Here is a 23,873-nt window from a genome sequence, read left to right as displayed (position 1 = left end):
AGGGTGAGGACAAATGTTGACAGTGGACTTAAATTAAACGGCGATCGGAGAGAAATGGGGAAAGGGGAGTAATGCACGCTCGGCAAGATCCAGCAAAGAGCTGTGTCGAAAGATTTCGGATTTGATTGATAAAGTGAAATGTTTATCATTGAAGCATTGCAGCATTGAACTGCATCATACTGTTTTTTTTCCCTTTTCTTTTGTTCAATTTAAATATTAGAAACACCTCTCAGATTAAGATTGGATTCAAAGATCACACATCGCTGTCATTTTAATGCATTTGGAGGTGACAAGAACCGAATTTTGCCGTTTAAATCACATTAATCAAGGTGAGTACATTGATGAGCTGGAAGCCTAATTAGCCCAATTCCTGCCATGTGCAGCCGCTACTGTATAGCGCAGAAAGTGCCCCCCCCCCCCCACCATCCTAGAAGGAAACCAGGAGAGAAGTTAAGTATGGTCTGCACTCTGCACCGCGACCACTAAAAAGCGCCATTGCCTCCACTGCATGGTGGAAACAGAGGCGAGCGTCTGTGACACAACTCAAGAGTGGAGGAACCAGAAAACGATGCCCTTTGGCGTCTTAACAAGTGCCGACAGCCGACAAATTCTTGGCAAATTGGGGTTACTTCAAGGAAAAAGTAGATCACGTTTGGCTCAGGCTTTGGCTCGCGAGATGTTCGGGAGCCGCTGTCCACCGCAGCATCAGAGGGATTAAAGGGACGAACGAGGCCATCTGTTGCCAGAATAAGCAGCAGCCTCCTTTTTCTGTGTCTGTAAGCATTGTGCGGCTAATCCAAAATATGTCACGATTGCGCACTTGAAGACTTGAATCTTAGTTTGGTGGCCTCACTGCATGGACTTTTTTGGTGCTACTACGCCTCGATGCCAAACGCGAGTTATTCCGAATCAACATAACGCCGACTTATCCATCGCGACAAAAGGCGCAACGCAACCTTTGTCTTGATCTCACCTTTAATTTCTTGCACAGTTGCAACCTTGAAAAACTTTCTCGGCAATAGCGCGATACCTTTCCATCTGAGCCGCCTGGTGCTCGACCCACTTCCCACACGTATTTCCAGCACTCTAATTGTCCTTTAATCACATATCAACCTGTCACTTAAAGACCCCCGTTCGCAAAGGGGGGAACATTTGCATATGTTGTAAAACTAATTTCTATTGAAAGCTCCACTGCTTGTGAAAGTGGGCGCTCCTCTCTCTCTCTCTCTCTCTCACACACACATTCTGTCTCTCTTTCCCTTCACACCCGTGCAGACACAGTTGAGTCGAAGAGAGAGACAAAGACAGTCTTATAAAATTCAATGGTATCTCACCTTTATCGACGCCGATCTTGATCGTCTCAATTCGGGTGAATATTTCTCACGTTTGCTCACAGCGTGCAGTGACACGTAACTTGTCGGAATCGGGACGGCGAAAGTGATTTGCTGCGGGCCGACGGGAAGGCGACAGCGCTGAATACTTTTGTCGAGGAGAAAAGGAGAGTTAATAAACGATCGTTTTTTTTCTCAAATGTGGCATCCGTTTGTTGGCAAGAGATAGATAGATAACGCCATGTCGCCTCTACGTTACATTTACGTTATCAGCTTTACGTATCGAGCAGTCCACGTTCCGCCTGACTGGTTGAATCAACGGGGTCGCGGCGGGGGTTGATTGGGAGTGAGAATCGTGTTTTTTCGGGAACCGAGGAATGCCAGTCCTCGGGAGAACTCCGACTCTAATTACAGAGCCTCGGCAAGAAAGCTCTTTGTTGCACCTTTTATGATATTAATTGATAAAACAGGTCGCCGGTCGGAGGAAGGGACTGCGCGTGGGGTGCATAAGGAAGGGAAGCGGGTCTTTTCGGGGCAGCTGGGAGGCATTCCTAATCCTGTTAAAGGCCCTGATGGTGGCGCTTTGCTTCCGAGCAAACAGCAGAGCCCAGGAGGAGCGCAAGGAAGGCGGGAGGACAACGGCGCGCTGGCTCAGAGTCCCAGCAGCGTTGTCTGGGCCTAGACCTTAATTAACTCTCTCTTCGGGGGGTTACCGAGGGCCACACTGAGACCCTGGGCCACAAACGCCAAAACAAACAGAAGCTTTGAGAGGAAGTGGCATCTCACCCACTGCGGAATCGTTGGGAACCCCGTGGACCTCTAATACTGACCCCCATACAGCTCCGAGCCATATAGATGTCGCAGGACATTAGCGGCGCTATTTTATTGCCGATTATTAGCTTTGCAAATGTTGCACCGGGGGGGGGGCTGATATTTTCTAAACGCCAGTGAGTTGCGCATTTACGGCGCGAAGAGCCGGAAATATTATACACAGCCATACGTAACGGGAAAAGAAGAATTCTATTGGCGCAAGATTGTCCAATCTTATTTGTCAACGGTTAAGTAGCTGTAACAGGCTTTGTCACGGACATAATCTGCTTCTGCTCGTTTGGGGCTAACTTGCAGACAGCAGTCGCTCGGAAGTACAGGTGCAACCGTCCCAAGATATCGGAATATGTTACGGGGGCGGGGGGGGGGACATGCGAGTGTATAGAGATGCACACGCGCGCGCACGTGATCACACGCATCAAGGTTAGAGGTGTTAAGCCGGGGCCAAACGGGCCTCATTGAAATGTCCATCTTAACGCCACCCAAGTCCCCTCCGCCCCCCCTCCCTCCACCCTGCCCTTCCGACAAGCGAGATGCTTTCAGGACTGTCAAAAGCATTTTCCGCAAAGCTGAGGGGAGGACAAGAAAAGGGACCTGCCACAGTCACATATTTGTGCGTGCGCACACACTCGCGAGGCTGTCAGGTAAATGAGATCTGATAGCTGACAATTTCTGACCATATTTCCTTGATTATTTCGAACAAATGCACACCAGCCGCTCTAAGGAGATTAAAGTGACATAAAAGTCCCGAGTGGGAGGAGGGAGGGCAGAGAATCCAGGTCACCCCCATTTGTCCCCCCTGCCTGACAGCAGCTATATCGCTAACCAATCCAATAAAAGTCCCCCCCACACACACCCCACCCCCAACACCCCTCCTCCTTTTGCTTTAATTAATTTTACAGCTAGCTTGCTTAATTACTTTCAATCAAAATCCTCTTGCCATCACAAAATTAGAAATGGTTCAACTCCATTAGTCTAAATTCTTCATTTACATACACAAAGACTGTCAGCTCTTGCTAAGCAAAGGGCCTCCTGCTTGATGAGATTGTTCTTTCCGCACACTCTCTTGTTCGCGCATAAGCACCGACAACAGCGGTGTTAATTCCTCTTTTTATTTATTTCTTTCTTTCGGCGGGGGTGCAAGTAGCATAAAATTATTTGATCCCCTTACCGAGGACACCCTCCGCCTAATCAGGGTGCAGGTAATCCGCCGCCCCACGTAATGGACAGTCCAGTGTGCGTCTTTTGCAACTGTCGAAATTGATCACGCGCGGCGCTTTGCGTCAAAAGAAAAACGACGCACCTCAAACAATGCGGGGAGAAATATATCCCGCATGCGTAATGAGGAAGCAGAATTATTAAGGCAATGGCTGGCATCATGTAAATGAAGCTAACTAAAGTTGTTCTCCGGGATTAGCTATTATTTCCAAAGCAATAGACGAGCCGCAGATTGCCCCCGCGCAGCGCCCATAAATCTGGCTCCTTTGCGGGGCCCGGCTCGCCACTACTTGGCTCTCGTGTGAAAACTGGCAACGCGCAACAGTACAACGAGCGGCGGGCCGCAATGGGATTGTTCCGAAAGGGGTTGAGGGCCGGCGCGCGGCCCCCTCCGCCTGATCACTCCAACTTGGCACACAGGCAACCTCTCCATCACACACACACTGCCCGAGGCCTGCACATCATCCAGAATTAAGGACATGCAGATAGCGTTTGTGCAATGACCAAAGTGAAAATGCAGGCGCACAAAGCACACCGCATTGTGCCTTTTTTTTTTAACATGCACGCACACACACACGCACACACACACACACACACACACACACACACACACGCACATTTCACACACAGCGCGACTGCCATAATTAGGTTGTCAGGATGAGGGCATTAAACTGGTAAAATGCACTCAGTGCCGCGAAATACATCCTGGCTAAAGCCATACTCGTCTATTGCTTGGACGCTGTTTAACAACATCGTTTGATGTGTGTCGCGTTAGGATGTGCGTCGCCATCCTTTCGTGGAGGTGGAAAAAAATTAATAAAATCGGAACACCTTGAAAATCAAAGAGAGAGGCATGAATGTCACTGTCTGGAAATATTTCTGTAAGAATTGCCAAGGCTCTTGCCTGGCTCTTTTTTAAGTCTGCGATCACTGGTTGCCTTTGCCCTCTTTAACCAGTCCCCATTAACACTGTTAATTAGCCAAATCCATCATTCTTGGGGTAAATGAAGACTGCCTCTTTAATTCAATTTAATAGGATCATTTCCCGACTCACGTTCACTTTAGCCCCAGCTGCCCGCCCACTTGTCCCCCACTGCGTCCCAGCCCTCCCCGATGCATCTCGGCTGCCTTGGCCGTGGCTTCTATGGTCCGAAGCCCCCCCCCCCCCCCCCTCCCCTTGCTGCTGGAAGAAAAGGCTGATGATGAAGGCGTAATGGCAGCGACGGACCCACTTGCTGTTGATCTCGCATGTCTTGTCTTGGCTCGGCTGGTGGCGAGCAGCAGTTCGAGGCTCCCATTCCGGCACACACACACACACACACACACACACACACACACACACACACACACACACACACACACACACACACACACACACACACACACGCACACACACACACAAGCAGTACCAGCCCTGTTCACTGGGGCTTCGCTAATCTTGTCACATCAGGACGCAAGGGCCGAGTTGAGGCCTTGAGCAACTCCCCGCCCTGCACCCCCCCCGCCCCCCCACACCCTTGTCATGCGCTACCTCCGTGCACCTCAGCACTTGGCCACCACGCCTTCACTGACTCGGCTGACTCAAGCGCTCACTCGCGCTCTTTCTCCCCTCTTGTCCATTTCACAAGGTCACAGGTGGCAAGCACCATCGCATGAGTGGGGAATCAGCTGATGGCTCCCAGTTGTGTTCCTGCTGTGCTACAGGAGCTTTTTCTCAGATTGGGTGACGGGCAGTCCAAACAAACTCATATTTAAAACAAAGTCACTTATGTTCTTTCTTTTCTTTGTATATTTACTTCAGTGCAAAAAAAAAAAAAACAACACAAAGCAACATCAGAGTCTTTCCATCTTTAATGGTTTGTAAGGTTAGATTAGTGTCAATATCAATACATTAACGGGCTATATGGACTGTGCCTTATATACAGAAAAAAAAGTAAATTAGAATCCTAATGTACTTTTCATCTAATACATTGTGGGATTTATTTATTTTTTATTGGGGGGGCAGTGGTAGGCATTACTAAAGAAAAAATGTACATAATAATAGCATTACAATTGCATCATTTATTCACTGTAGCAAGCATTCAAAATATGGGATGGTAAAAATAGAAATAGAATGTTTTCATTCTCATCTAAATCAACATCATGACATCACATTCGAGATTGTCTGGTGAGGGGATTCACATAATTCTACTGCCGAATGATGAGGCATAGCGCGGCGCGGTGTCCAGTGAAACTGAAGTTTGTGTGACCAAACATGCGGTTGGTCGCCACACCAATCCAATGAAAAATATTCACGGATGGAACATGAAACGTCGATCGAAATACATCCAGTTGAGCTCCAGCCAAGTGGACATTAGGGGGCCCTACCTCATTATTCACCACGGGTGTCAAATTGGCCCATTTCAACATAACGACCCCATCCCCTCCCTTCCCCCCATGACCAAACTCACCCGTGTCCGTATACATAAACACGCACACAGCGTTCCCTTTAAAATGTTCCCAGACTTTCATTGTTTAGTCATTTGAGACAGACTCTGGGAGAGTTTCAAATGATTTTAACCATGATTTAATTTGGTTTGTGAACGGGTGATGTCAGCACAATGGGAGGCAAGCCTCTAAATCCACTACATTCACCCCAAACGCCTCGATGAGATAATCACTGGTGGCGTCTACAAAAACACTTATTATATTTGCCCATCGCCTGGCTGAAGCTGTTAAAACTCATCAGCGTTATTCCACGTTTTCTTTTTTTTTTCTCTGGGAAAGAGAGGGAAAAACCTCGCTCGACTGATGGGAGGAAACTGTCACCCTGTTTAAAGAGACAGCGCGACATTGTTGTGGCAGAGGGCAGAGTTTAGAAATGGAAAAAGATAGAGCGGTGGGCTATCGAGTGTTTATTCAATAGTCATTGTGTTTGCACCCGATACTAATTAAATAAAACACGCACAACTTTCTGATGAACAAGTGCATCATCTATTACACGTGTTTATTATAATGTACTAGTAGCAAAAAAAAAAAAAAAAAAAAAAGTGCGAAATTGATTGCATTGTTGCTTCGGTATTAAAAAGCAGCAGAGGAAAGAAGCTGACAAATGTGAGTTTTTGTCATAGCCTCATGTAATTTTAAATCCAATCCCTATTTGCACTGCAGCCGGCCCTGTCAGCTCTAACTAGCATCGAGATATTCACGTAATGGCTTCGTACCAAAAAATTGGCGTGCGAACGCGGCAAAGCACAAAGGCACTCGTACGACAACAATCCTGCAAAAAAAAAAAAAAGTGCACCTCAAAGTCTGAAAATCCGGGGGGAAAACTCGCGTGCGAGAAAGACGGAGGCTGTTGCTGACAACCCCCGAGAGTGAATAAACAAGTCGGATTGAGTGTTGCGCAGGGCCGAGCCTGCCGAGGCGCAGGTCAGGATATGAAACACACCAGCTATTCACCTCCCGACAGGATATCCTCATGTATCAGCAGCAGTAGCCATGTTGACCCGCCCTGTTATTAAAGAGGCTAATCTGTTCAACATGTCAATGTTAGCACTTTTAGCTGCGATTAATAAAAGAAGACCCCGGGAGTGCTGCGTGTGCTTTCTCAGTGCCCCGTGCTTGTTTCTCTTTTCGCTTTGTCTTTTTACTGCCTTTTGCCGTTTGGTTATTCAACGTTCCTCTTTCCTATTAGCATAAACGCAGTGAATGATTAACTTTGTTGAAAGAACTGTAATCAGCTGCCTATCCCGAGCCGCACGGCGCTTCTTTTCCCTTTGTACATTCCTGCAGGGCGAGAGTCTCATTGCAGTTATCACGGAAATAAATGTCCCTCGATGGTCAATGAATATGGACCATGTGCAGGTCGTGGCGGACTCGGTGGTGTTTTATTCCCGCGCTTGATATATACACACGGCCCGATGGCCTTCACAAACTGCGACGAACACAACTGCTCTCTAACAGACTTGCCGCCTAAGTGCCTGGTGCTGTGTCTTAATTTGTAATCTAGTCAAAGCAATTGTCCGCTAGCTAAAAAGGTCACCGAGACAATAGACTACACAGCCCCTCGAAAGCAAGGGGTGTCTTTTCTTTTGTAGCAAAGATGTAATTAGGACACCTTCATCTTCAGGGGTGCGAGGGCAGCGGCGAGACTCTCGGAAACACGAGAGCCGCTTTACGTGATGGCGAGCCTGCTGAGACAATAAGAGGAGCGATTTTGTACATTTTTCTGAGAAAGAGGTGTGCGGGAGGAAGGAAGCTTGTTGCGGAAAAGTGAGTGATGCAAAGCAATGCAGGAGAGGCGGCGGAGGTGGGGGGGGACTTATAGGACGTGATTTATCTGGGCTTGATTGCGTGTTAATCGAGGTTACGTGAATTAAGTGGAATCTAATTGGAACAGACACTGGCAGTCTGACAGATCGACATGATGCAGATGGATTGAGGGGGGGGGGGGGGTAGTGAGTGAGAGAAGAAAAGGAAATGCCAGCAAGGAGGAGGGCGCAGGCGAGAGAAATGCCATTATGTTATTTTCATATTTAGGATGCTGGAAACAAAAAAACCAACCAACCCCCCCAAAAAATGCCACCAGAAAGTGGGAAAACAAGCAGCGCATTATGATTGGCGGCTGGCGAGCGATGTAACCCGACGGATGGGAAGGACACACACGGTTGACATTGTGACTGACGGGGCACACAAAATCCGTTGGCCCCTCCCCCTCCAGTTGCCGCTAACACTCATTTCTGCTTTATTGGAAATGAGGGGAAAGAAAAAAAAAAAAAGCCAGAGATGCCAAGTGGCAGCTGCTGGAAAATTTTGCACCTCCAATGAGGGGGATGAGCAACTGCTCCACCGATCCTCTTGGTGACAACTGTTTCCAAGGCCCTCTCCCCAAATCGGTGGTATTTAGCTAGCGGACCTGAATGACCCGTTCAAATGTTAGCAGAGTAATGGGCTGTAAAAAAAAAAAAAAAGAACTGACCACCTGTTGCGTGCTGTCAAAAGGCTTCAGAGAAGAGAATTTTGGACTTGGGGGGGGGGGGGGGTTAAATATGTTGTCGCACAAACATAAGTTGGGTTGCCCTGAACCGGTCTTTGCTCTCAAAGCCGCCGGGCTGGACACGCGAGTGACGGGAAAGGCCCGAAATAACCTGGCGGATGACTGTGACTTGTCACAGTGCCGTTATCTAAATCACGGTTAAAAATATAGTGGTTCTCCAAGACTGGATCACTTCTGTTCAGAGCAGGCAAAAAAAGCAGGATGATGGCATCCACGTCTGAACTGTTGAACTGAAAATTTCAACAAGGATGGCATGAAACTGAACCGAGGCCACACAATTCAAAGGTGGATCAGCATCAAATTGCAGAGATAGTTTCGCCCAAACACATCCGAACTGAACATTGGACGAATTTTGATAAAAACGTACTTGTTGAATCGGTATTATCCGGAAATTATGCATGACTGGTTATTCTCGAGTACATTATAGAATACTTTGGCCCAAGCGAAGAACAGAGAAGAGAAAAAAAAAAGTCATAGGCATCTTTCGGCATGTTGGATTCGACCGTGCAGTAAACTTCCCTCATCAAGTCAAAATGGCCAAATTGTTGGTGACGTGATCCCGTCACTGTGTAGAGACAGAGGAGGAGATTCGGTCATCCCTTGATTTGATCGACTACGACTGTTACACTAATGGCATTAATAAGGGCAAAAGTGCTATTTTGAAACACACAGTTTTCATTTTTGGAAGCCCCGCTCTTGTCCATGTATTTATATGTTTGTGTGTGTGCGTGTGTGTGTGTGTGTGTGTTCTCCCCTCTCTACTTTTCTATCTTGGTGTACAATGTCCTAGGATTGCATCATTTTGCAGAGTTCAAAAACAACACTTGACTGGAAATGTGACACTGCTATTTTGACGAGAGCGTTTTATTTACCAGACGGCCTTTAAAAAAAAAAAAAAAGCTAAATATCCTTTCACACACGCTGGAAATATACAAGGACGCTATGCTGCCTGTTGGGGTTTCCTCTGAATTTGCGCCGAATGTGAACAAAATGGCGAAGAGCGTATCGGCTGGCTCTCACATTGAGAGGAATGACACTCGCTGTGATCAAGGACATGAATTGCTCATTGATTTTTAGGGGGCCAGCTTAACTACCCGTTCCAATTGATTTTTAGCTTTGCTGGGTGTGCGAGTTATGGCACTTTTAATGCATCATCTCCATGTGTACTCATCTCCCAGCGCCGGAGGATTTACAATAGTCTGCGCAAGAGCATATGTGGACTTGAGGGACACGTTTCACGATATATTCCGAGAGGTTCCGTGACATAAAAATTCTAATTTGTTTCATAAATAGTTCAAAAGTAGAATCATCTTGAACATTCCCTTTTTATACCTGAGACATAATGGACGTATGATCTTGGTAAATGCTCCGCCGGGACTAAACTGCACCATTTTATGTCTTGATTCATTCACGGGGTTTCTTTTCTGTGAATGGACTGTAATAACTTTGCACGTTAAGCAGCATTCATCAGTGCTGTATCCCTTTGACTCTGCTTAGAAATTGATCGCATATCATCTTTTTTATTTTATTTTTTTCAGAACGGTTCGGACGCAATTATGGCGACAGCTGGGCCACCTGTCAATTAAATAATGAATAATCAATGATTGGCCGTGTCACGGCAATCTGATACAAAACCCAGTCTAAAGTCATCTGTCAGGGTAGAAAGGCATTAAAATAGAGGCTCGTTCTCCCGCGGCCGGCTTCGATTTCACTGAGCCCGGGATGCATTTCAATTCTCCGGCAAAAGGCTCAGCTCTCACATGATATCATCCTTCTGAATGTTGTCTCTTTCATGATTTAAACAACACCAACGGATTTTTATTTTATTTTTTTTGGCCCCAAAGGATTTGCATTGAAGCTCTTGGAAGGTAACTGGGGACCAGAGGCTGCATAAAGCACAATTTATTCCTTTAAAAAAAAAAAAAAGTCATCTTAATTAATGTTTTACAAGTGCGGCTGTATTCTTAGTGAAAGAAAGAAAAGCGCCTATCAAAGGCAGCAGGTTCAGATTACGCGTGCTAATTGAAATGGAGAATTTCTACCAAGTCAGACAACTGCTTTTTTTTTTTTCATTCCCGACTCTCCTCTCCCCACGCGCACAATAAAAGTGAGCATTTTACAGTTCACAAATGAAATCAAATCATTGAAGTAATATGGGCTTTTCTTTTCTTTTCTTTTTTTCTCCCCTCTCGTCTTTATTTTCATGTTCTGCTGGTGGGTTCATGAGACAGCTTAATAAAGCAGTAAATGCAGTGGTATGGCAGCGCGAGTGTGCGTGCGTGCGTGCACAAGTGGATGTACATGCATGATCTTGTGTTTTACCTCCACTGGGGACCTCAAAGACGGCTGTTTTTTTTTGTTTGTTTGTTTTGTTAATCCGAAGCCGCCTTTATTCATGAATGAAATGCAAAGGGACTCATGTTGAAAGCTTAGCCCAAACGGAGAATATCTCTTGGGTTGACAAAGCCCAACATAGTATGTTCATATAGCTTCCAAAAAAAAAAAAGAAATAATATTCATACAACAGAGCAACTACTGGCACTGAATGTGTGATGTTAATTTGGAAAGCTGACCGCAGATGGCACAGGAATTACGGTGTTTTGAAAAAAAATGTCATCCTTGATAACCTTTGTTCTGAAGTTAATCATTGCTTGTCTTTTATATTTATCCAAACTCCCTGCTTTCAATAGGGCATTATTTTATTGGCTTGTTTTGCAAGCATTACAACTTTTCATCCCCCTCCACCGCCTCTCCAAGGTCGGTTTCCACGAGGAGTATTTGCTCATGGGGCTTTTCAGGTCAGTTCTATTGTATTTACATCAAATAATTTTTGATAAGGGATGTAAAAGACCTATAAACCATGCATCATAAACGGGAGGGGTGTAGCTGAAATATGGACGAAAGATCAATGGTTGATCTTTTGTTTTTTTTTTGATATCGGTTGATATTTCCAGTCAACTCTCTTGTTTCTCTCCCACTCATCCAGCAGCCTTCGCGACGCGAGCTGCGTCTCACCGAGCAGACGAGAAGCTTGTTAGATTTAGTTCAATTCTCCCAGTGCGGCCGGCAAGCCCGGCTCTTGTTTCATAGAAAAGTACCTCCCCGGTTATCTCTCCTGCACTATAATCACTTAACAAAGACTTGGGCATTTGCACAAATTAAAACATCAATAATGCATAAGTGCTTTTCCAGTTTTTGAGCTATAGTGTCCCAGTATTGGGATGAAATACCCACTCTGCTAGGGGGGAAAAATTAAATAAAATAAAATAAAAGATGGCTCACTGTCACCAAGCCCACGCGCAGGAAGGGCCTCGGTTCTCCCCTTGAGCAAATAATGTCTCTGATTTTTAAGGCCAAGTGTGAGATTTTTAACACCGGCATAAGCTGAGAGCTATGTGGCTTTTTTTTTTTCAAGCAAGAAGGCACTAAGTGCTGTTGGTGCATCAGTGAAAAACAGGCAACAGCCTAAGTGGCACAAGCGTTGGCATCCCTCCATGATCAACACCACAGCCACATCCTGGACTTTAACAAGTTTGATCAGTTATGTGGCCTCATCGCTCGAATTCCCCCGGAAAATGATCATCGGCACGCTGGACGAATGTCCGCACTGCCGCTCAGAAAGGTTGGAATCTGGATTTGATTTTCCAAGATTATCTGCCCCTCGATCACAATTCCACGCCCCTTCGACATTTGCAATCGTCATTCATCCACTCACGGAGGTACAGATGCAAGGAAAAATGTTTTGGGGGGGGGGGGATTATGCACCCTCTGTCTCAGCCCCTTCAACATGCACATTCATTGACTGTATTATCAATCGTCATTTGGGGAAGGGGAGGTGGGGGGTGCAGGCCCCTGGTCCAACCCAAACATGGATGCGTGTTGAACTCACGCACAGCATTAGAACATGAGTCGTAAATACGAGTCTTCCTGAAGCATCAGGAACTGCTTCAATGTTTACCCTTTTGTTTTCAGTGAGCTCTCGGGCATTTTACCTTTTTGAACAGGAAGGAGAAATTCTGCCTGAATCAAGATTCGTGTAACCAATTTTGAGTTCACTCACTCACTGGGCTTCGCTGAAAATATTCATGAAAAAGAAAGTAAAGTAAAATACTTTGGCATCTTCAACAATAAATAGTTCTTTGTTTGCCTTTCGAGAATTACATTTCAGTGCTCAAAAATATTTTGGTTCAAGAGAGTCTACATGCTGACCACAGCAGAAATCATTTTGTGGGATCTTACATTGGTTGGTGGTCCGATCAACTGTCTGGTAGGAAAATTGACCCCCCCCCCTTAAAATGTCAACTTGAGTCTGTCTGTGTCACTCCTGTGTTTTGACCCAAAATCATTTGGACTCGGTCCAATCTTACCCGTTAGCCAGTCATGACAACGCCAAACATTTTTGTTGGGAGTGGGTTTTATCCATTGTGTGCCCATCTCCCATGAAGCCACACTTTGGTATTGAATCATAAGCAATGGCAAAATGTTCACTGCATATGGTATGGAATGGTTGTGGAACGTAACTTACTCATATATATATACGTATATATGTATATATATATATACACAAAACATGAGTGTATGTGTGTGTGTGTGTGTGTGTGTGGAGAGGGTTAACATTTGTTTGCGCTTCTTGATGATGGAAAATGTCAGCACGCAACAAGACTGTCACATTCTTCTTGTTGAATTAATTGGCTGGTTACCCTGTGTCATGCTATCAACAGAAAGTGGTGGGAGGAGGGTGTACTATGGCAAACCAAAACGAAAAGCACCGATTGGTGGAAGCGTCTTCTTTTTTGGGGGGGGGGGCATTACACTCGGTGCATGATGGGAAGGGCAAAGCTCAACCCTATGAAACCTTGTGATTGTTTGCTGCCGGATTGGGTTTGCGGTATCATTTTTGTGGGCCCATCAAATGTTTTTTTATTTTTTATTCCGTGACGACGATGAGTCGGTTCGAGTACTTCGTAAATCCGTGACCAGCTCCGTAGCAACACCGGCAGAGGACGAGCCAGCCCATGCAGATGGCCTCAAGGACAATTAACAGTAATGATTGGTTGTCACATAAATGAGGAAATTCCGATTTGCCACTGCACTTGCTGATGATCACACACACCAAATGCCGCTGACAACAACATGATTTAAATAAGCGGACGCGGGCGGAAGCAGCAAAGACTGCCGTTGCCACGGATGAAGGTGGAACTTTAAATCAAAGGCACAGACCGGACGATCACCAAGAGTAAAGCGATGAGACAAACTGCACGGCCATCTAAAATATTATCTCTTCAATCAAGCCCCATCCCTGGAAGATATCTTCACCCCCCCCCCCCCCCCCCCCCTCCGAGCCCTGAATCTCCCCCCGCCTCCCCTCTCGAATGAGTCTGGCAAACAATCCCCTTGTTAGCAAACTGTTAAGACAGCCGCTTGGTACACAAATTGCGCTCGACCAAGCGAATTTGTTTTGCAAGGGTGACCTGTTTAATCATCTCATTTTCTTTGGCGGACATTTATTCATCTGGTTTCCACGGTTACAGGGAACATTAAGGGGCTACAGTAATAAGGCTGGAGAGTCAAACAGGTAATAAAAAAATTAACGCCATTTTCCAGCAGCCGAGGACAGTGGGTGAAATGAATCAAGGGAGAGGGGAGCGCAGCAGCGAGGGGAGCTGGGGCGTCGGGGGTGGTGCTGATGGTGGCGCTGGAGGTGGCGGTGGTGGTGGGGGGGGGGGGGGGCTTTCCAATATTGTCCAAACAATAAGCCGAAGCGGTTATTTTACTCTGTAGATCAGGTGGTGCTGTTATGGACATGACACTTTGAGCGCAGAGCAGCAGAGATAAAGCTTTTAAAGTGGCCGTCATCCTTTTTTTATTGTCATTTAGCGATTACATATCAGAACAATTAAAAGTTAGCCCAAGATATGTATTAACTTTGCTCCTTTTTTTTTATTTCTCCCGCGCTCCGGAAGGGAGATCATTTGCGGCCGTGGAAAGGCAGCCTGCCAATATCATACGTGACATTTAGAAGCCCCGCTGAGAAATGTTCGGTACTCGCGGGGTGAATCACGTCGTCTAATATTGTCTGCTGAACAACTGCGGGAGAAAAAAACAAAAATAGACATGCGAATATCAAGTTTATGTCTCACAAACTCTTACAAACAGTGACCTACGCACCAATCCAAAGAGGCCCCACTTCTTGCCAAATATAGAAAATTCCGGCACAATAAGGGAGGGGGGGGGGCGGTTGGGGGGGACAGGTGCTGAAGGCCGACAGAAAATGACGGGAGTTGCCGAATGCCAAATAAGGCAGTGGGAAACATTGCACCCAACTGTAATGTGATTTTTTTTTTTTTTTTTTTTTTTCCTGATAACCGTCACCACCACTTCCAAACGGTCTCCTGCGCATTCGCTCTCCCGGCCCGCGACAACAATTCACCACTGTTTTCCTCTTAAATAATAGGCGAACAAGAGAAAACAAGCAAGACATTTTATGCATTACTCATTTCTCCACTCCTTCCAAAAGTATTTTTGATTGACAACAGGTCTTTGGCACTCCTAAAATATGCACAAATGTTCTCAACCTAACCCTTAATCATTTAAATGGTCTGGTTTAACCAGTATTTGGGCATTTTATGACTCTGCCAACACCTGTCCCCAACCCATGAGGAAAAACAAACCAAAACTTGTGCTGCTGATACGTTCTTTGCTGGGGTGGCTCAGGCCGTGTGACTGAGGTCAAAGAAGGAAGCGCGACTGCACGGAGACAATGAGTCTCGGGAGTGGGGAGGGCGATCTGATCGTACGCACGCACGCACACACAGACCGATGCAGGATATGAACTTGAACACATACTCGCAAAAGGAGCACCCCCCCCCCCCCCGCCCCCCGCCATGCTTCCACTGTGGCAGGAGCCCTGCCAAATGAACTCCCCGACGACATGCCGGGTAAAATCCCCACAAGGCGGCACAGAACGGACAACACATAGGGAGGGGGGCGGGGGGGGGGAGAAAAAAAAAAAAGCTTAGCTGCGCAGCCACGGGACTGCCAACTGTTCTTCTAACAGCCTCTTAACAGGTGTAGGCTCCAGAACCATGTAATCCTATCAACTTACCAACTTTTAAAAAAAAAAAAGGAAAGAAATACAGCAAACTCCTGCGCCCGCTCCGTCTCTTTCGCTATCCTTCTCCTTCTCTCTTTGCGTCGGCACAGACAAAAATGAGCAGCTGGCCTTAAGCTATGACACGCACGGACGGGAGAGGAGGAATCATTGCTGACCTTAATGTCACCGTGTAGCAAAAGCAGGAGGTGGAAGCTGAAGTGGAGGGTGAGTGCAGGCAGTGTTTAGACGTTCATGTTTGCAGTCAATTACGGATGAGGACAGGGCTACTGGCTCTGTAACTCAGCAGAACAAATATTTCCTCACTCAAGGGAGAGAAGTGGGGACGGGGGGGGGGGAGCTTTTCTGTTCTTTACATTTTCATCGAGAAGCATGCAGTCGTGCGTATGCGACAAAGAATTCAAAGAGGGGCAAAAAAAAAAAATAATCTGACATGGGGCCGGCCCCACACGGCGCTTCGGTTGCAGAGATAAGAGGGTCGAGAGATGGTCACCAATAAAGCGTCCTTGCCAAACTGCGCATCCTCTGTCTCCCTCGCGTCGAAGTCGCGACCCGTCACATTCCGCCGCAGCGAAGGTACGCGCGGGCCGGGCCGCCCGGTTTGCACCTCAAGACCCGCTGCCACATTTAAAAGGATTAGTCACCACATTTTGCGCCGGCTTAATCTCTCTTTCAGCCCCGACTAATAAGTGCGCCTCGATAAGCGAAGCATGCAAATTCATTCATGGCCGGTGGAGACCGCGCTTTCAGACAAACACGCCAAAGTCTGCCACTCTGCTAATTAGCTCTTCATTTCCCATTTTGCCCTCTTATATGGCATATCAATGACTTGAGATTATTTCTCTCCCCTTTCTCCCTGTGAAATTTGAATTTGTGATGTAAGATTAGGAGAAGGATACAAGCTTTTTCTTTTTTTCTTTTTTTTCCTTTTGTAGAATTTTAGTTGAGTTTTGAATTTGTCGTGCCGGATAAAATGCACAATAAAATGACATCTTCTCAATGAGATCAAAACAACCATAAAAAAGGTGTTTGAGGAGAAGGATACAAGCTTTTCCTTTTTTTTCTTTTGTGGAATTTTAGTTGAGTTTTGAATTTGTCGTGCCGGATAAAATGCACAATAAAATGACATCTTCTCAATGAGATCGAAACAACCGTAAAAAAGGTGTTTTCTTTTTGTTGTTGATGTTTTAAATTTTAGCCCCAAAAAGTCCAAAGGTGCAACCTGTTCATCGCTCCTTTATATTTTTGTTCAGAGTATTAATTAAGCCATTAGTCCATATTGGTGACGCGGAGCTTTGAGGTTTTAATTAGGTGCCGGCCATTGCATGAGTGCACAGCCATGAAGAAAGGGGGTGTTGATGCCACTTGCCTTACTCGTGGCCAATATCAAGTAGCCGCCAACACTTGGACGACTGCAGTAAGATGCGGGACAGCCCACTTAACTGGACTTGATTCCACTGTTCGATCTCACTTGTTTGATTGCAAAAATTTAAAAAAGGCCACTTCATGACTGGGCACATGCTCAATCGGGATTCTGCTGGCCCCCTCTCTCCACATACTCAGAACACACACACACACACACACACACACACACACACACACACACACACACTAATGCAGTTCCCTCCCCTTGTCTCCCGACCATGTTCCCGCTCCTCTCCCTCTGCACAAACCAAGCAACACACACACACACACACACACACACACACACACACACACACACACACACACACACACACAAGCAAAACATCAATCAAGGGGTGCGAGCGGACCATAAAACTCCACAAACATAAAAGCTGCATTTAACTACTGTGTTTTGCAATCATCTTCACCCGGCGTCTCTTTTATTTAACCTTACATTGGGTAAACATGAAAAGGAGTCTAAAATAAACAAACAAAAAATTCTAAAATGAAAAAAATAAAATCCCGCAGTATTTAATTAATGAATATGTATATACATACACATTTTGCAGTTGCTCATGGGAAGAAAAATGATCAATCAATCATTTTTTTGGAGCATGTTATTGCCCCATACAATCAAATTCATTTGAAGTTTTTATTTGGACGGAACAGAAAAATAATGATGTATTTTTTAAGATGTTTTTTTTTTTTGTTTTGCTTTAATTGAGTCAGTTCATGGAGCCTCGCTTGACAGAACTCAGCAAGGCTCCTCACAGAATATTTGGGATCCTCAGTAGAAATTGTCATGGAAGAGGTTTAAAACAATGACTCACGTTTCCCCCACATCTAAATGGCTGCCTGTGAAATTTATTTCGAAACTCTGTTAACCTGCTGTACACAACATTCTTATTAGCATAACCCAGCCCCCAATAAAAAAAAAAATCTGCCTCGTTTAATTAAAAAAATGTAAATTGACTGTCATCCGAAGAGCAGGAGAAAGAGGAGCGCTACAGCATATTTTATTGCCAGGACATCAAAATGATTCAGGTTCGGGCTAAATTGTGATCGAAGGTTATTGAGGCCCTTCAGACCACGACTTGTTTTCCTCCCTCGTTTCATTCCGGTTTTGTGGAAGGCCATAAAAGATGGAGGGTGCCACAAAGGGTTAATGAGACAACTCTGTGAGGGTGAGAGCAATCAACATTATGACTCATAAGTAGGGGAAGGGGGGGGGGCACCTCTTCCCAACTGGCGAAAAGTTTCAATTTAGGGTGTGTCGCGATAAGAGTCTCACTCGACTCTTGTTATTCTTGACTAAAAGTGCACAGCGCTCACCGACAGTGACCACACATGACAGGCAAGCCAGCAAGTCTAACTCGCATGACTTTGTGGTCCCGTTACCCTCGTGGACATCGTCTACTTAAATGTAACGTGAACTGAACCTCTTTAATTTCGCCATCGGGACGAGCTCAAGTGCCAATAAGACTCTGAACGACGAGGGAAAGAAAAAAAACTGCAAATGGATGGACTTCATAAATATCACACAGACATATTAAAAATAACAGCCTGAAGCAAAAGCTGACGAGAGTGAATTACAGTTTAGGGGGGGAAAATATGTAGGGCAAAAAATAATTCTGCATCTTAATATATTTGTAAAACAATGTTATTTATGATTGCGCAGCAACACAGCAAATATTCTCATAACAGAACATTTAAAAAATATAACAGAAAGTTCTGTAAAAGGTCGTCGTGTCGTGTCGTTATACTAAATAAACCGTACGGCAACTACTCGTACACACAAACGCACTCAAACACACCAATATGATCACATCAAGAGAAAGCATACCCGTATGAAGTTTACACACACACACACACACACACACACACACACACACACACACACACACACACACACACACACACACGAAACGGAAAGAACTAAATGTTACTGTGCTGTAGTAATTATTCAAATAAAAGCGAGCCCTTCCCTGAAGAAAAAAAAATGACATTGAGCCGCTTGCAGTCAGATTGGAGCAGGTCAAGCTCATCCCCAGATGTAGCAAGAAGCAAAATTTTGCTCATCATGCCATTCACTTGAAACCAAGTGTATAACAGTGTTTTAATTTGATCTCGCCACTTAGGTGTAATATCATCGCGGAGCACGTACGGTACACTGCTGAGAAATACCTGAAAAGGTGGTCAGAGTGACCGGCCTGCACCATTTACATGTGCGACAACAAAACAGTTTGTTTGCTTTGTCCCCTTGGCAACAAATCCTTAGGCCATTCATTCTATCCTAATGGCATTGTCAGTGCCTCTGTGGAGAAAACCAACACCTGTATTTGAACAGTCAAAATATGCTGGCCGGCTCACAAATAGATGGGAATTTATTTGACAAACAAGAAAGAAAGTGTCAGGCAAGGGAAAATGAAACGGGTCCTGTGAACTTTCTCCACATGTGCACTCGACGGTGTCAACACTGAGCGGAACGCTCGGCGATCCGATTTCATATTGCAGTCACCTTTGGGCACCCTGAAAAGTGCTATAAATAAGGGTGTTGCAACACTTACGTATAGTGTATACAGTGTGCCGTCCTCGCTGGCACATAGCTTAATCATGAACAACTTCCCCCCTTGAGTGTGTTTGTAGGTGTGTGTGTGTGTGTGAGAGAGAGCGCGAGATAAAGGCACACCTTTAACTGTCCGCATTAAAAAAAAAAAAACCATACCTGGCTGGCAAAGTGGGAAAAGAGCAGGAGTACTCACCATATTCAGGGAAGTCGAAGTTAAATCCTCTCAGACATGTAACTTTCATAATACTACTGAACTCTGGTGGAAAGTCATTCAAATGTTGCTCGGTGGAGGGCCGGATGAAGCAGAAAAGTGACTACAACAACAACAACAAAAAAAAGGGGGCTTCCTTCAATCATGCGCTAAACTCCTTGACATGTAATCTGTCAATAGTTTGTTGCTGCGATCATGCCGGCTGCCACAAGCAGATTTGATTGGCAGCTTCGGCACTGGCCCCTCCTTTCCGCGGCTTGGGGGAGGAAGGTGAAAGAAGATGGAGCCTCCCCCTTCCCCTCCTCTCTCTCTCTCTCTGTCTCTCTCTCTCTCTCTGGTGCATTTGCCTATGTCTCGCCCTCTGCTTTGCCTCCATGCACACACGCACAGAGCAAGCTGCTGGTGATGTCGTCTCAATAGGCTGATGGGAAATTATGGCAGAGGAGCCCCCTGCGCTTTTTTTTTTTAACTGCCTCCCTCAGTGGGCTGGCCTTTTCCATCTTTGTGCTCTTCTAGCCTTTCAACTCTCTCGGGGAGGAGCCTGTACTGCCTCCATTCAAATTAGGGGAGGGGGAGCCCCCCCCCACCACCCCCACCGCGCACCCCTACTTTTAGGGAGAAAGATGTATTTTATGCAGATGCGGGACATAAAGTACAGATACAAAATTACATATTACTTTGCGAAAAGACTAAATGGATAGGAAGCAAAAACTATTTCTTATTTGTAGCACACAGAAAAAAAAAGTGACGTCAGCTTCATTAATCATTGTGATAATCACCAATATTTTATATCATTTGATTGTATTTATCGACGCCCGTTTGCCTCACTGTGAAGAGGTTGTGGTTTTCAATGCGAGGTCTGGCCTTCATGTATTGGAGTTTGCACGTTCACCTCATTCATGCGTGGGTTTTCTCCCGGTAAGCCGGTTTCCTCCCACATTCCAAAAACATGCCTGGTAGGTTAATAGAACACAAAATTTTCTATGTCAGTATGTGTGTGTGTGTGTGTGCGCGCGTGTGTGTATGTATTAATTGTGGTTTGTCTATTTGTGCATTGCGATTGGAAATCAGTTCAGAGTCTCCCACCCAATGACAGTATTTGATCAACTACCCAAATATTTGATCAACTACCCACACTCAACTACTCTTTCGCTCTATTCATCTTTGCAGTTGAACACTTTATTCTTTAACACTCTATTCTTTTTGTCTCGTACAAAATGACATTGTAAATAACGTGTATTCAAGCCTCGGAGGTCGACTAGTTAGCACGTCTGCCTCACAGTGTCAAGGTGCTGGGTTTGATTCCGGCTTCTGTTTCTTCCCACAATCCGAAAGCATGCGTGACAGGTTAACGGAACACTCTCGATGGTATCTTGGTGTAATTGAGAGCGTGAATGTTTGTTTGTCTATGTGTGCCCCGCAATTGGCTGGCAACCAGTTCAGGGTGTCCCCCGCCTACTGCCCGAAGACAGCTGGGGTAATCTCCAGAGCGCCCGTGACCCTTGTGAGGATAAGCAGATTCGAAAATGGATGGATGGAAGTTTGTTTCTCACTTTTTTACACACAGCGACCACATCCGTCCAGCCTGTCCGCAGTCTCTGTACGGCCATCGCAGTCTTAATAAAGTAAAAGTAAAATGTTGAGTATGTGCTGCTTTTCTTTTCAGTGTGCATGTGTGCCAGTAGCGCAAGCGAACAAGAGCAACACCTTGTCTTCAGTGTTGCCAACTTCGAGATTTCGACGCTGTATTTAGTGACTTTTTTGACCACACATGCGACCATAAAATAAATAAATACATATCTAGTCCAACACCGACTGTGGCCCTCAGGTTAGCAACATTCTTATTTCTTGCATGATGGAGGGAAGAGAGGAATTTTATGATTTTGGAGTCTTACTTCTCAACGATATGTCAGAAAAAAATATATACATATATTTATATACAGGTACATATACCATCACAGGCGCTGCGCAGCAAGGCCGAGATTCTGACAAAACCCACCACTTCATCGGTGATGCCTCAGCACATGGCTGGGCTCAACTAAACTGAAAAGTAAAGAAACAAATCAGTTCATTAAGTGATTCCATATGTCCACTCAAAAGATTTGTCCATCTGAATAACTCGATCACGAATGACACAAGGCTAATCAAAACCCACCAACCACTACTCTCCCGCCCAAAAAAGGAAAATGAAAAATGCCTGGTCCACAAATGGACAGTGACACACTTGAATTTAATGCGCATTTATTAAGTACATGTGCGCAAATGCACATTACTTATGTGCACGGTGGCTTATTACTACTTTAAGAAGTGCAGTACATTAAAAAAATTGCCTGTATTATATGGCAGTCAGATGTGTCTTCAAATCAAGTGTCAACAAAAAAACAAAACAAAAAACATGGTTATGGCTTTTTAGCTTAAAGCAAATAAGTTTCATCTCTCACGCAAATAGAGTTTCCACGTCATATAAGACTCACTCTTCTCTCCGTGCTTCCTTCTGATAAGATATCAGTTTTCGTTGTAATTTCAGGTGAAATGATAAAGGGCGGCCGTTACCAGGTGACAATGAATACTTTATAAGTCAAACCTCGTATTTGCCTGGCAGTTTTTTTTCTTTTTTCTTTTTCGCAGTGGCATGCAAAGTGCCTCCGGACCATTTGGATCTAATACCCCTGTGCTGTCAACATGACTTCTGGTATAAAGAATGCAGAGTTTACAGAAGGGCACGGCATTTGATAAAGGTGGTGCCTAACTAGCATTTAGTGGAGAGAGAAAAGAGGAAATGAACAAGTTTATGGCTGTGAACCAAATGCAATGATACACTGTGTTGGCTTAAGCTGCATGCGGTCAGCAAAAAAGGGGGAAAAAAAGGTATGTACATAAAATAGGTTTTACCTCATTTCTAAAATGTGATGACTCGTCTGAGATCATAAAGGGAAAACAGTCTCTCCTTGAGGAAAAAAAAATGCTTACGTTCTTAATTCCTGTGATAAATTTGATCTGCTTTGATCCAACTTATACATGACGGTTTTTATCATGCTTGTCAAAAACACATCAGGATCCTCAATTTGATCATGTAAAGGATTTTTTTTACTTAGATTTGACTGCACCATGATCAAGGTTGATCACGATGAGCACCGGGATACTGGTTAAACTTTGATTTGGTTGACTTGTTCGTAAAACCGTAGTAGGTCACATACAAATAGGAGCAGACGTTAACCAGTCAGTCTAAATTCGTATCAATCTGTGAAAAAAAAACCCAAACAAAACAATCTTTAAAACAGCTTCTTATCACATGATTATCACAAGTGACAAGCAAATGGCAGTTACAGTCACCACTCAAAAGCTCATTAGCTAGTGGCTAACAAAAGAAGCTCACGCAGCGGTCTCCATTTCATTCAGTGTTCCTCCTTGCCAGAGGTCACAAAATGTGACTCAAATGTAAATCACCAATCACCGAAAATCAAGATCAAAATCACACAAAAATCTAAATCTGCCCAATATTGTTTAGGAGTCCTATCAAGCCAACCAAGCGCGAAACCAAATGGTAGCTTTCAGGTGGATATTCATGTTCAGTTACCACCATTGCCCTTTCAGGAAAGTGTTGCCAAAAGCAAGATCTTCATTGAAGATAAAAGGTGCAGCTGACATCAGCTCACAACAATGGAATCCACAAATCAGATGCACTGATGACTCATATGATGGCGTCACATGATTACTAATCATTCAATTTTGATCACAACAACAAGTTGTTCAACTTTTTGGAGTGGTTCAAATTCAAGGTAGCCCTACATGTAAACAATTATTTTTGAAAAGAATGTTATTTATGCCTCTGACGAGGTCGTCTGTGACGTGTTTCCGTGGTGATGTTAATCTGAGAATCAGTATGTCGGTAAAACCAAGTCCAAATACTCTGACTTTGTGCTTTGTTAAGTTAAAAAGTGATTCCATACCTACAGTAAAGTGACAATGTGGACTTTATAACACAAATAGAAAGAAGATGGTGGTCTTGACGTGGACTCAAACCACATTATTGTAAATCGTTATTAGTGATATTTGATGCTTTTGAAGTACTTTTGAACAGTACAAAATACACAATCTAGAATCTTTACCCCTAGCATGTGGTGTCATGTTGATCAACTGACAATCATACACACTTGACAGAA

At 44.8% G+C, this 23,873-nt stretch overlaps 1 protein-coding gene across 3 annotated transcripts in view; it reads right to left on the bottom strand.

Annotated features, from left to right (window-relative positions):
* Window positions 1-23,873, bottom strand: part of casz1 (castor zinc finger 1) — a 197,447-nt gene that overhangs the window by 68,395 nt on the left and 105,179 nt on the right. The window contains exon 1 of one of the 3 annotated variants that reach the window (XM_086109345.1): window positions 19,693-20,056. The exons of the other annotated variants lie outside the window; for them this stretch is intronic. Coding sequence (XP_085965471.1) covers window positions 19,693-19,741 — 49 coding nt within the window. The 5' untranslated portion in view covers window positions 19,742-20,056. Of the gene's footprint in view, window positions 1-19,692; window positions 20,057-23,873 lie in introns of those variants that run through there. 3 annotated transcript variants of the gene reach the window in all.

Source organism: Hippocampus guttulatus, chromosome 1 (genome assembly GCF_054856545.1).
Source record: "Hippocampus guttulatus isolate MCC_2025c chromosome 1, RoL_Hgut_1.0, whole genome shotgun sequence".
Classification (NCBI taxonomy): domain Eukaryota; kingdom Metazoa; phylum Chordata; class Actinopteri; order Syngnathiformes; family Syngnathidae; genus Hippocampus; species Hippocampus guttulatus.
Note: the sequence above shows the minus strand (reverse complement) of the source record. Positions and strands in the feature narration are given on the sequence as shown.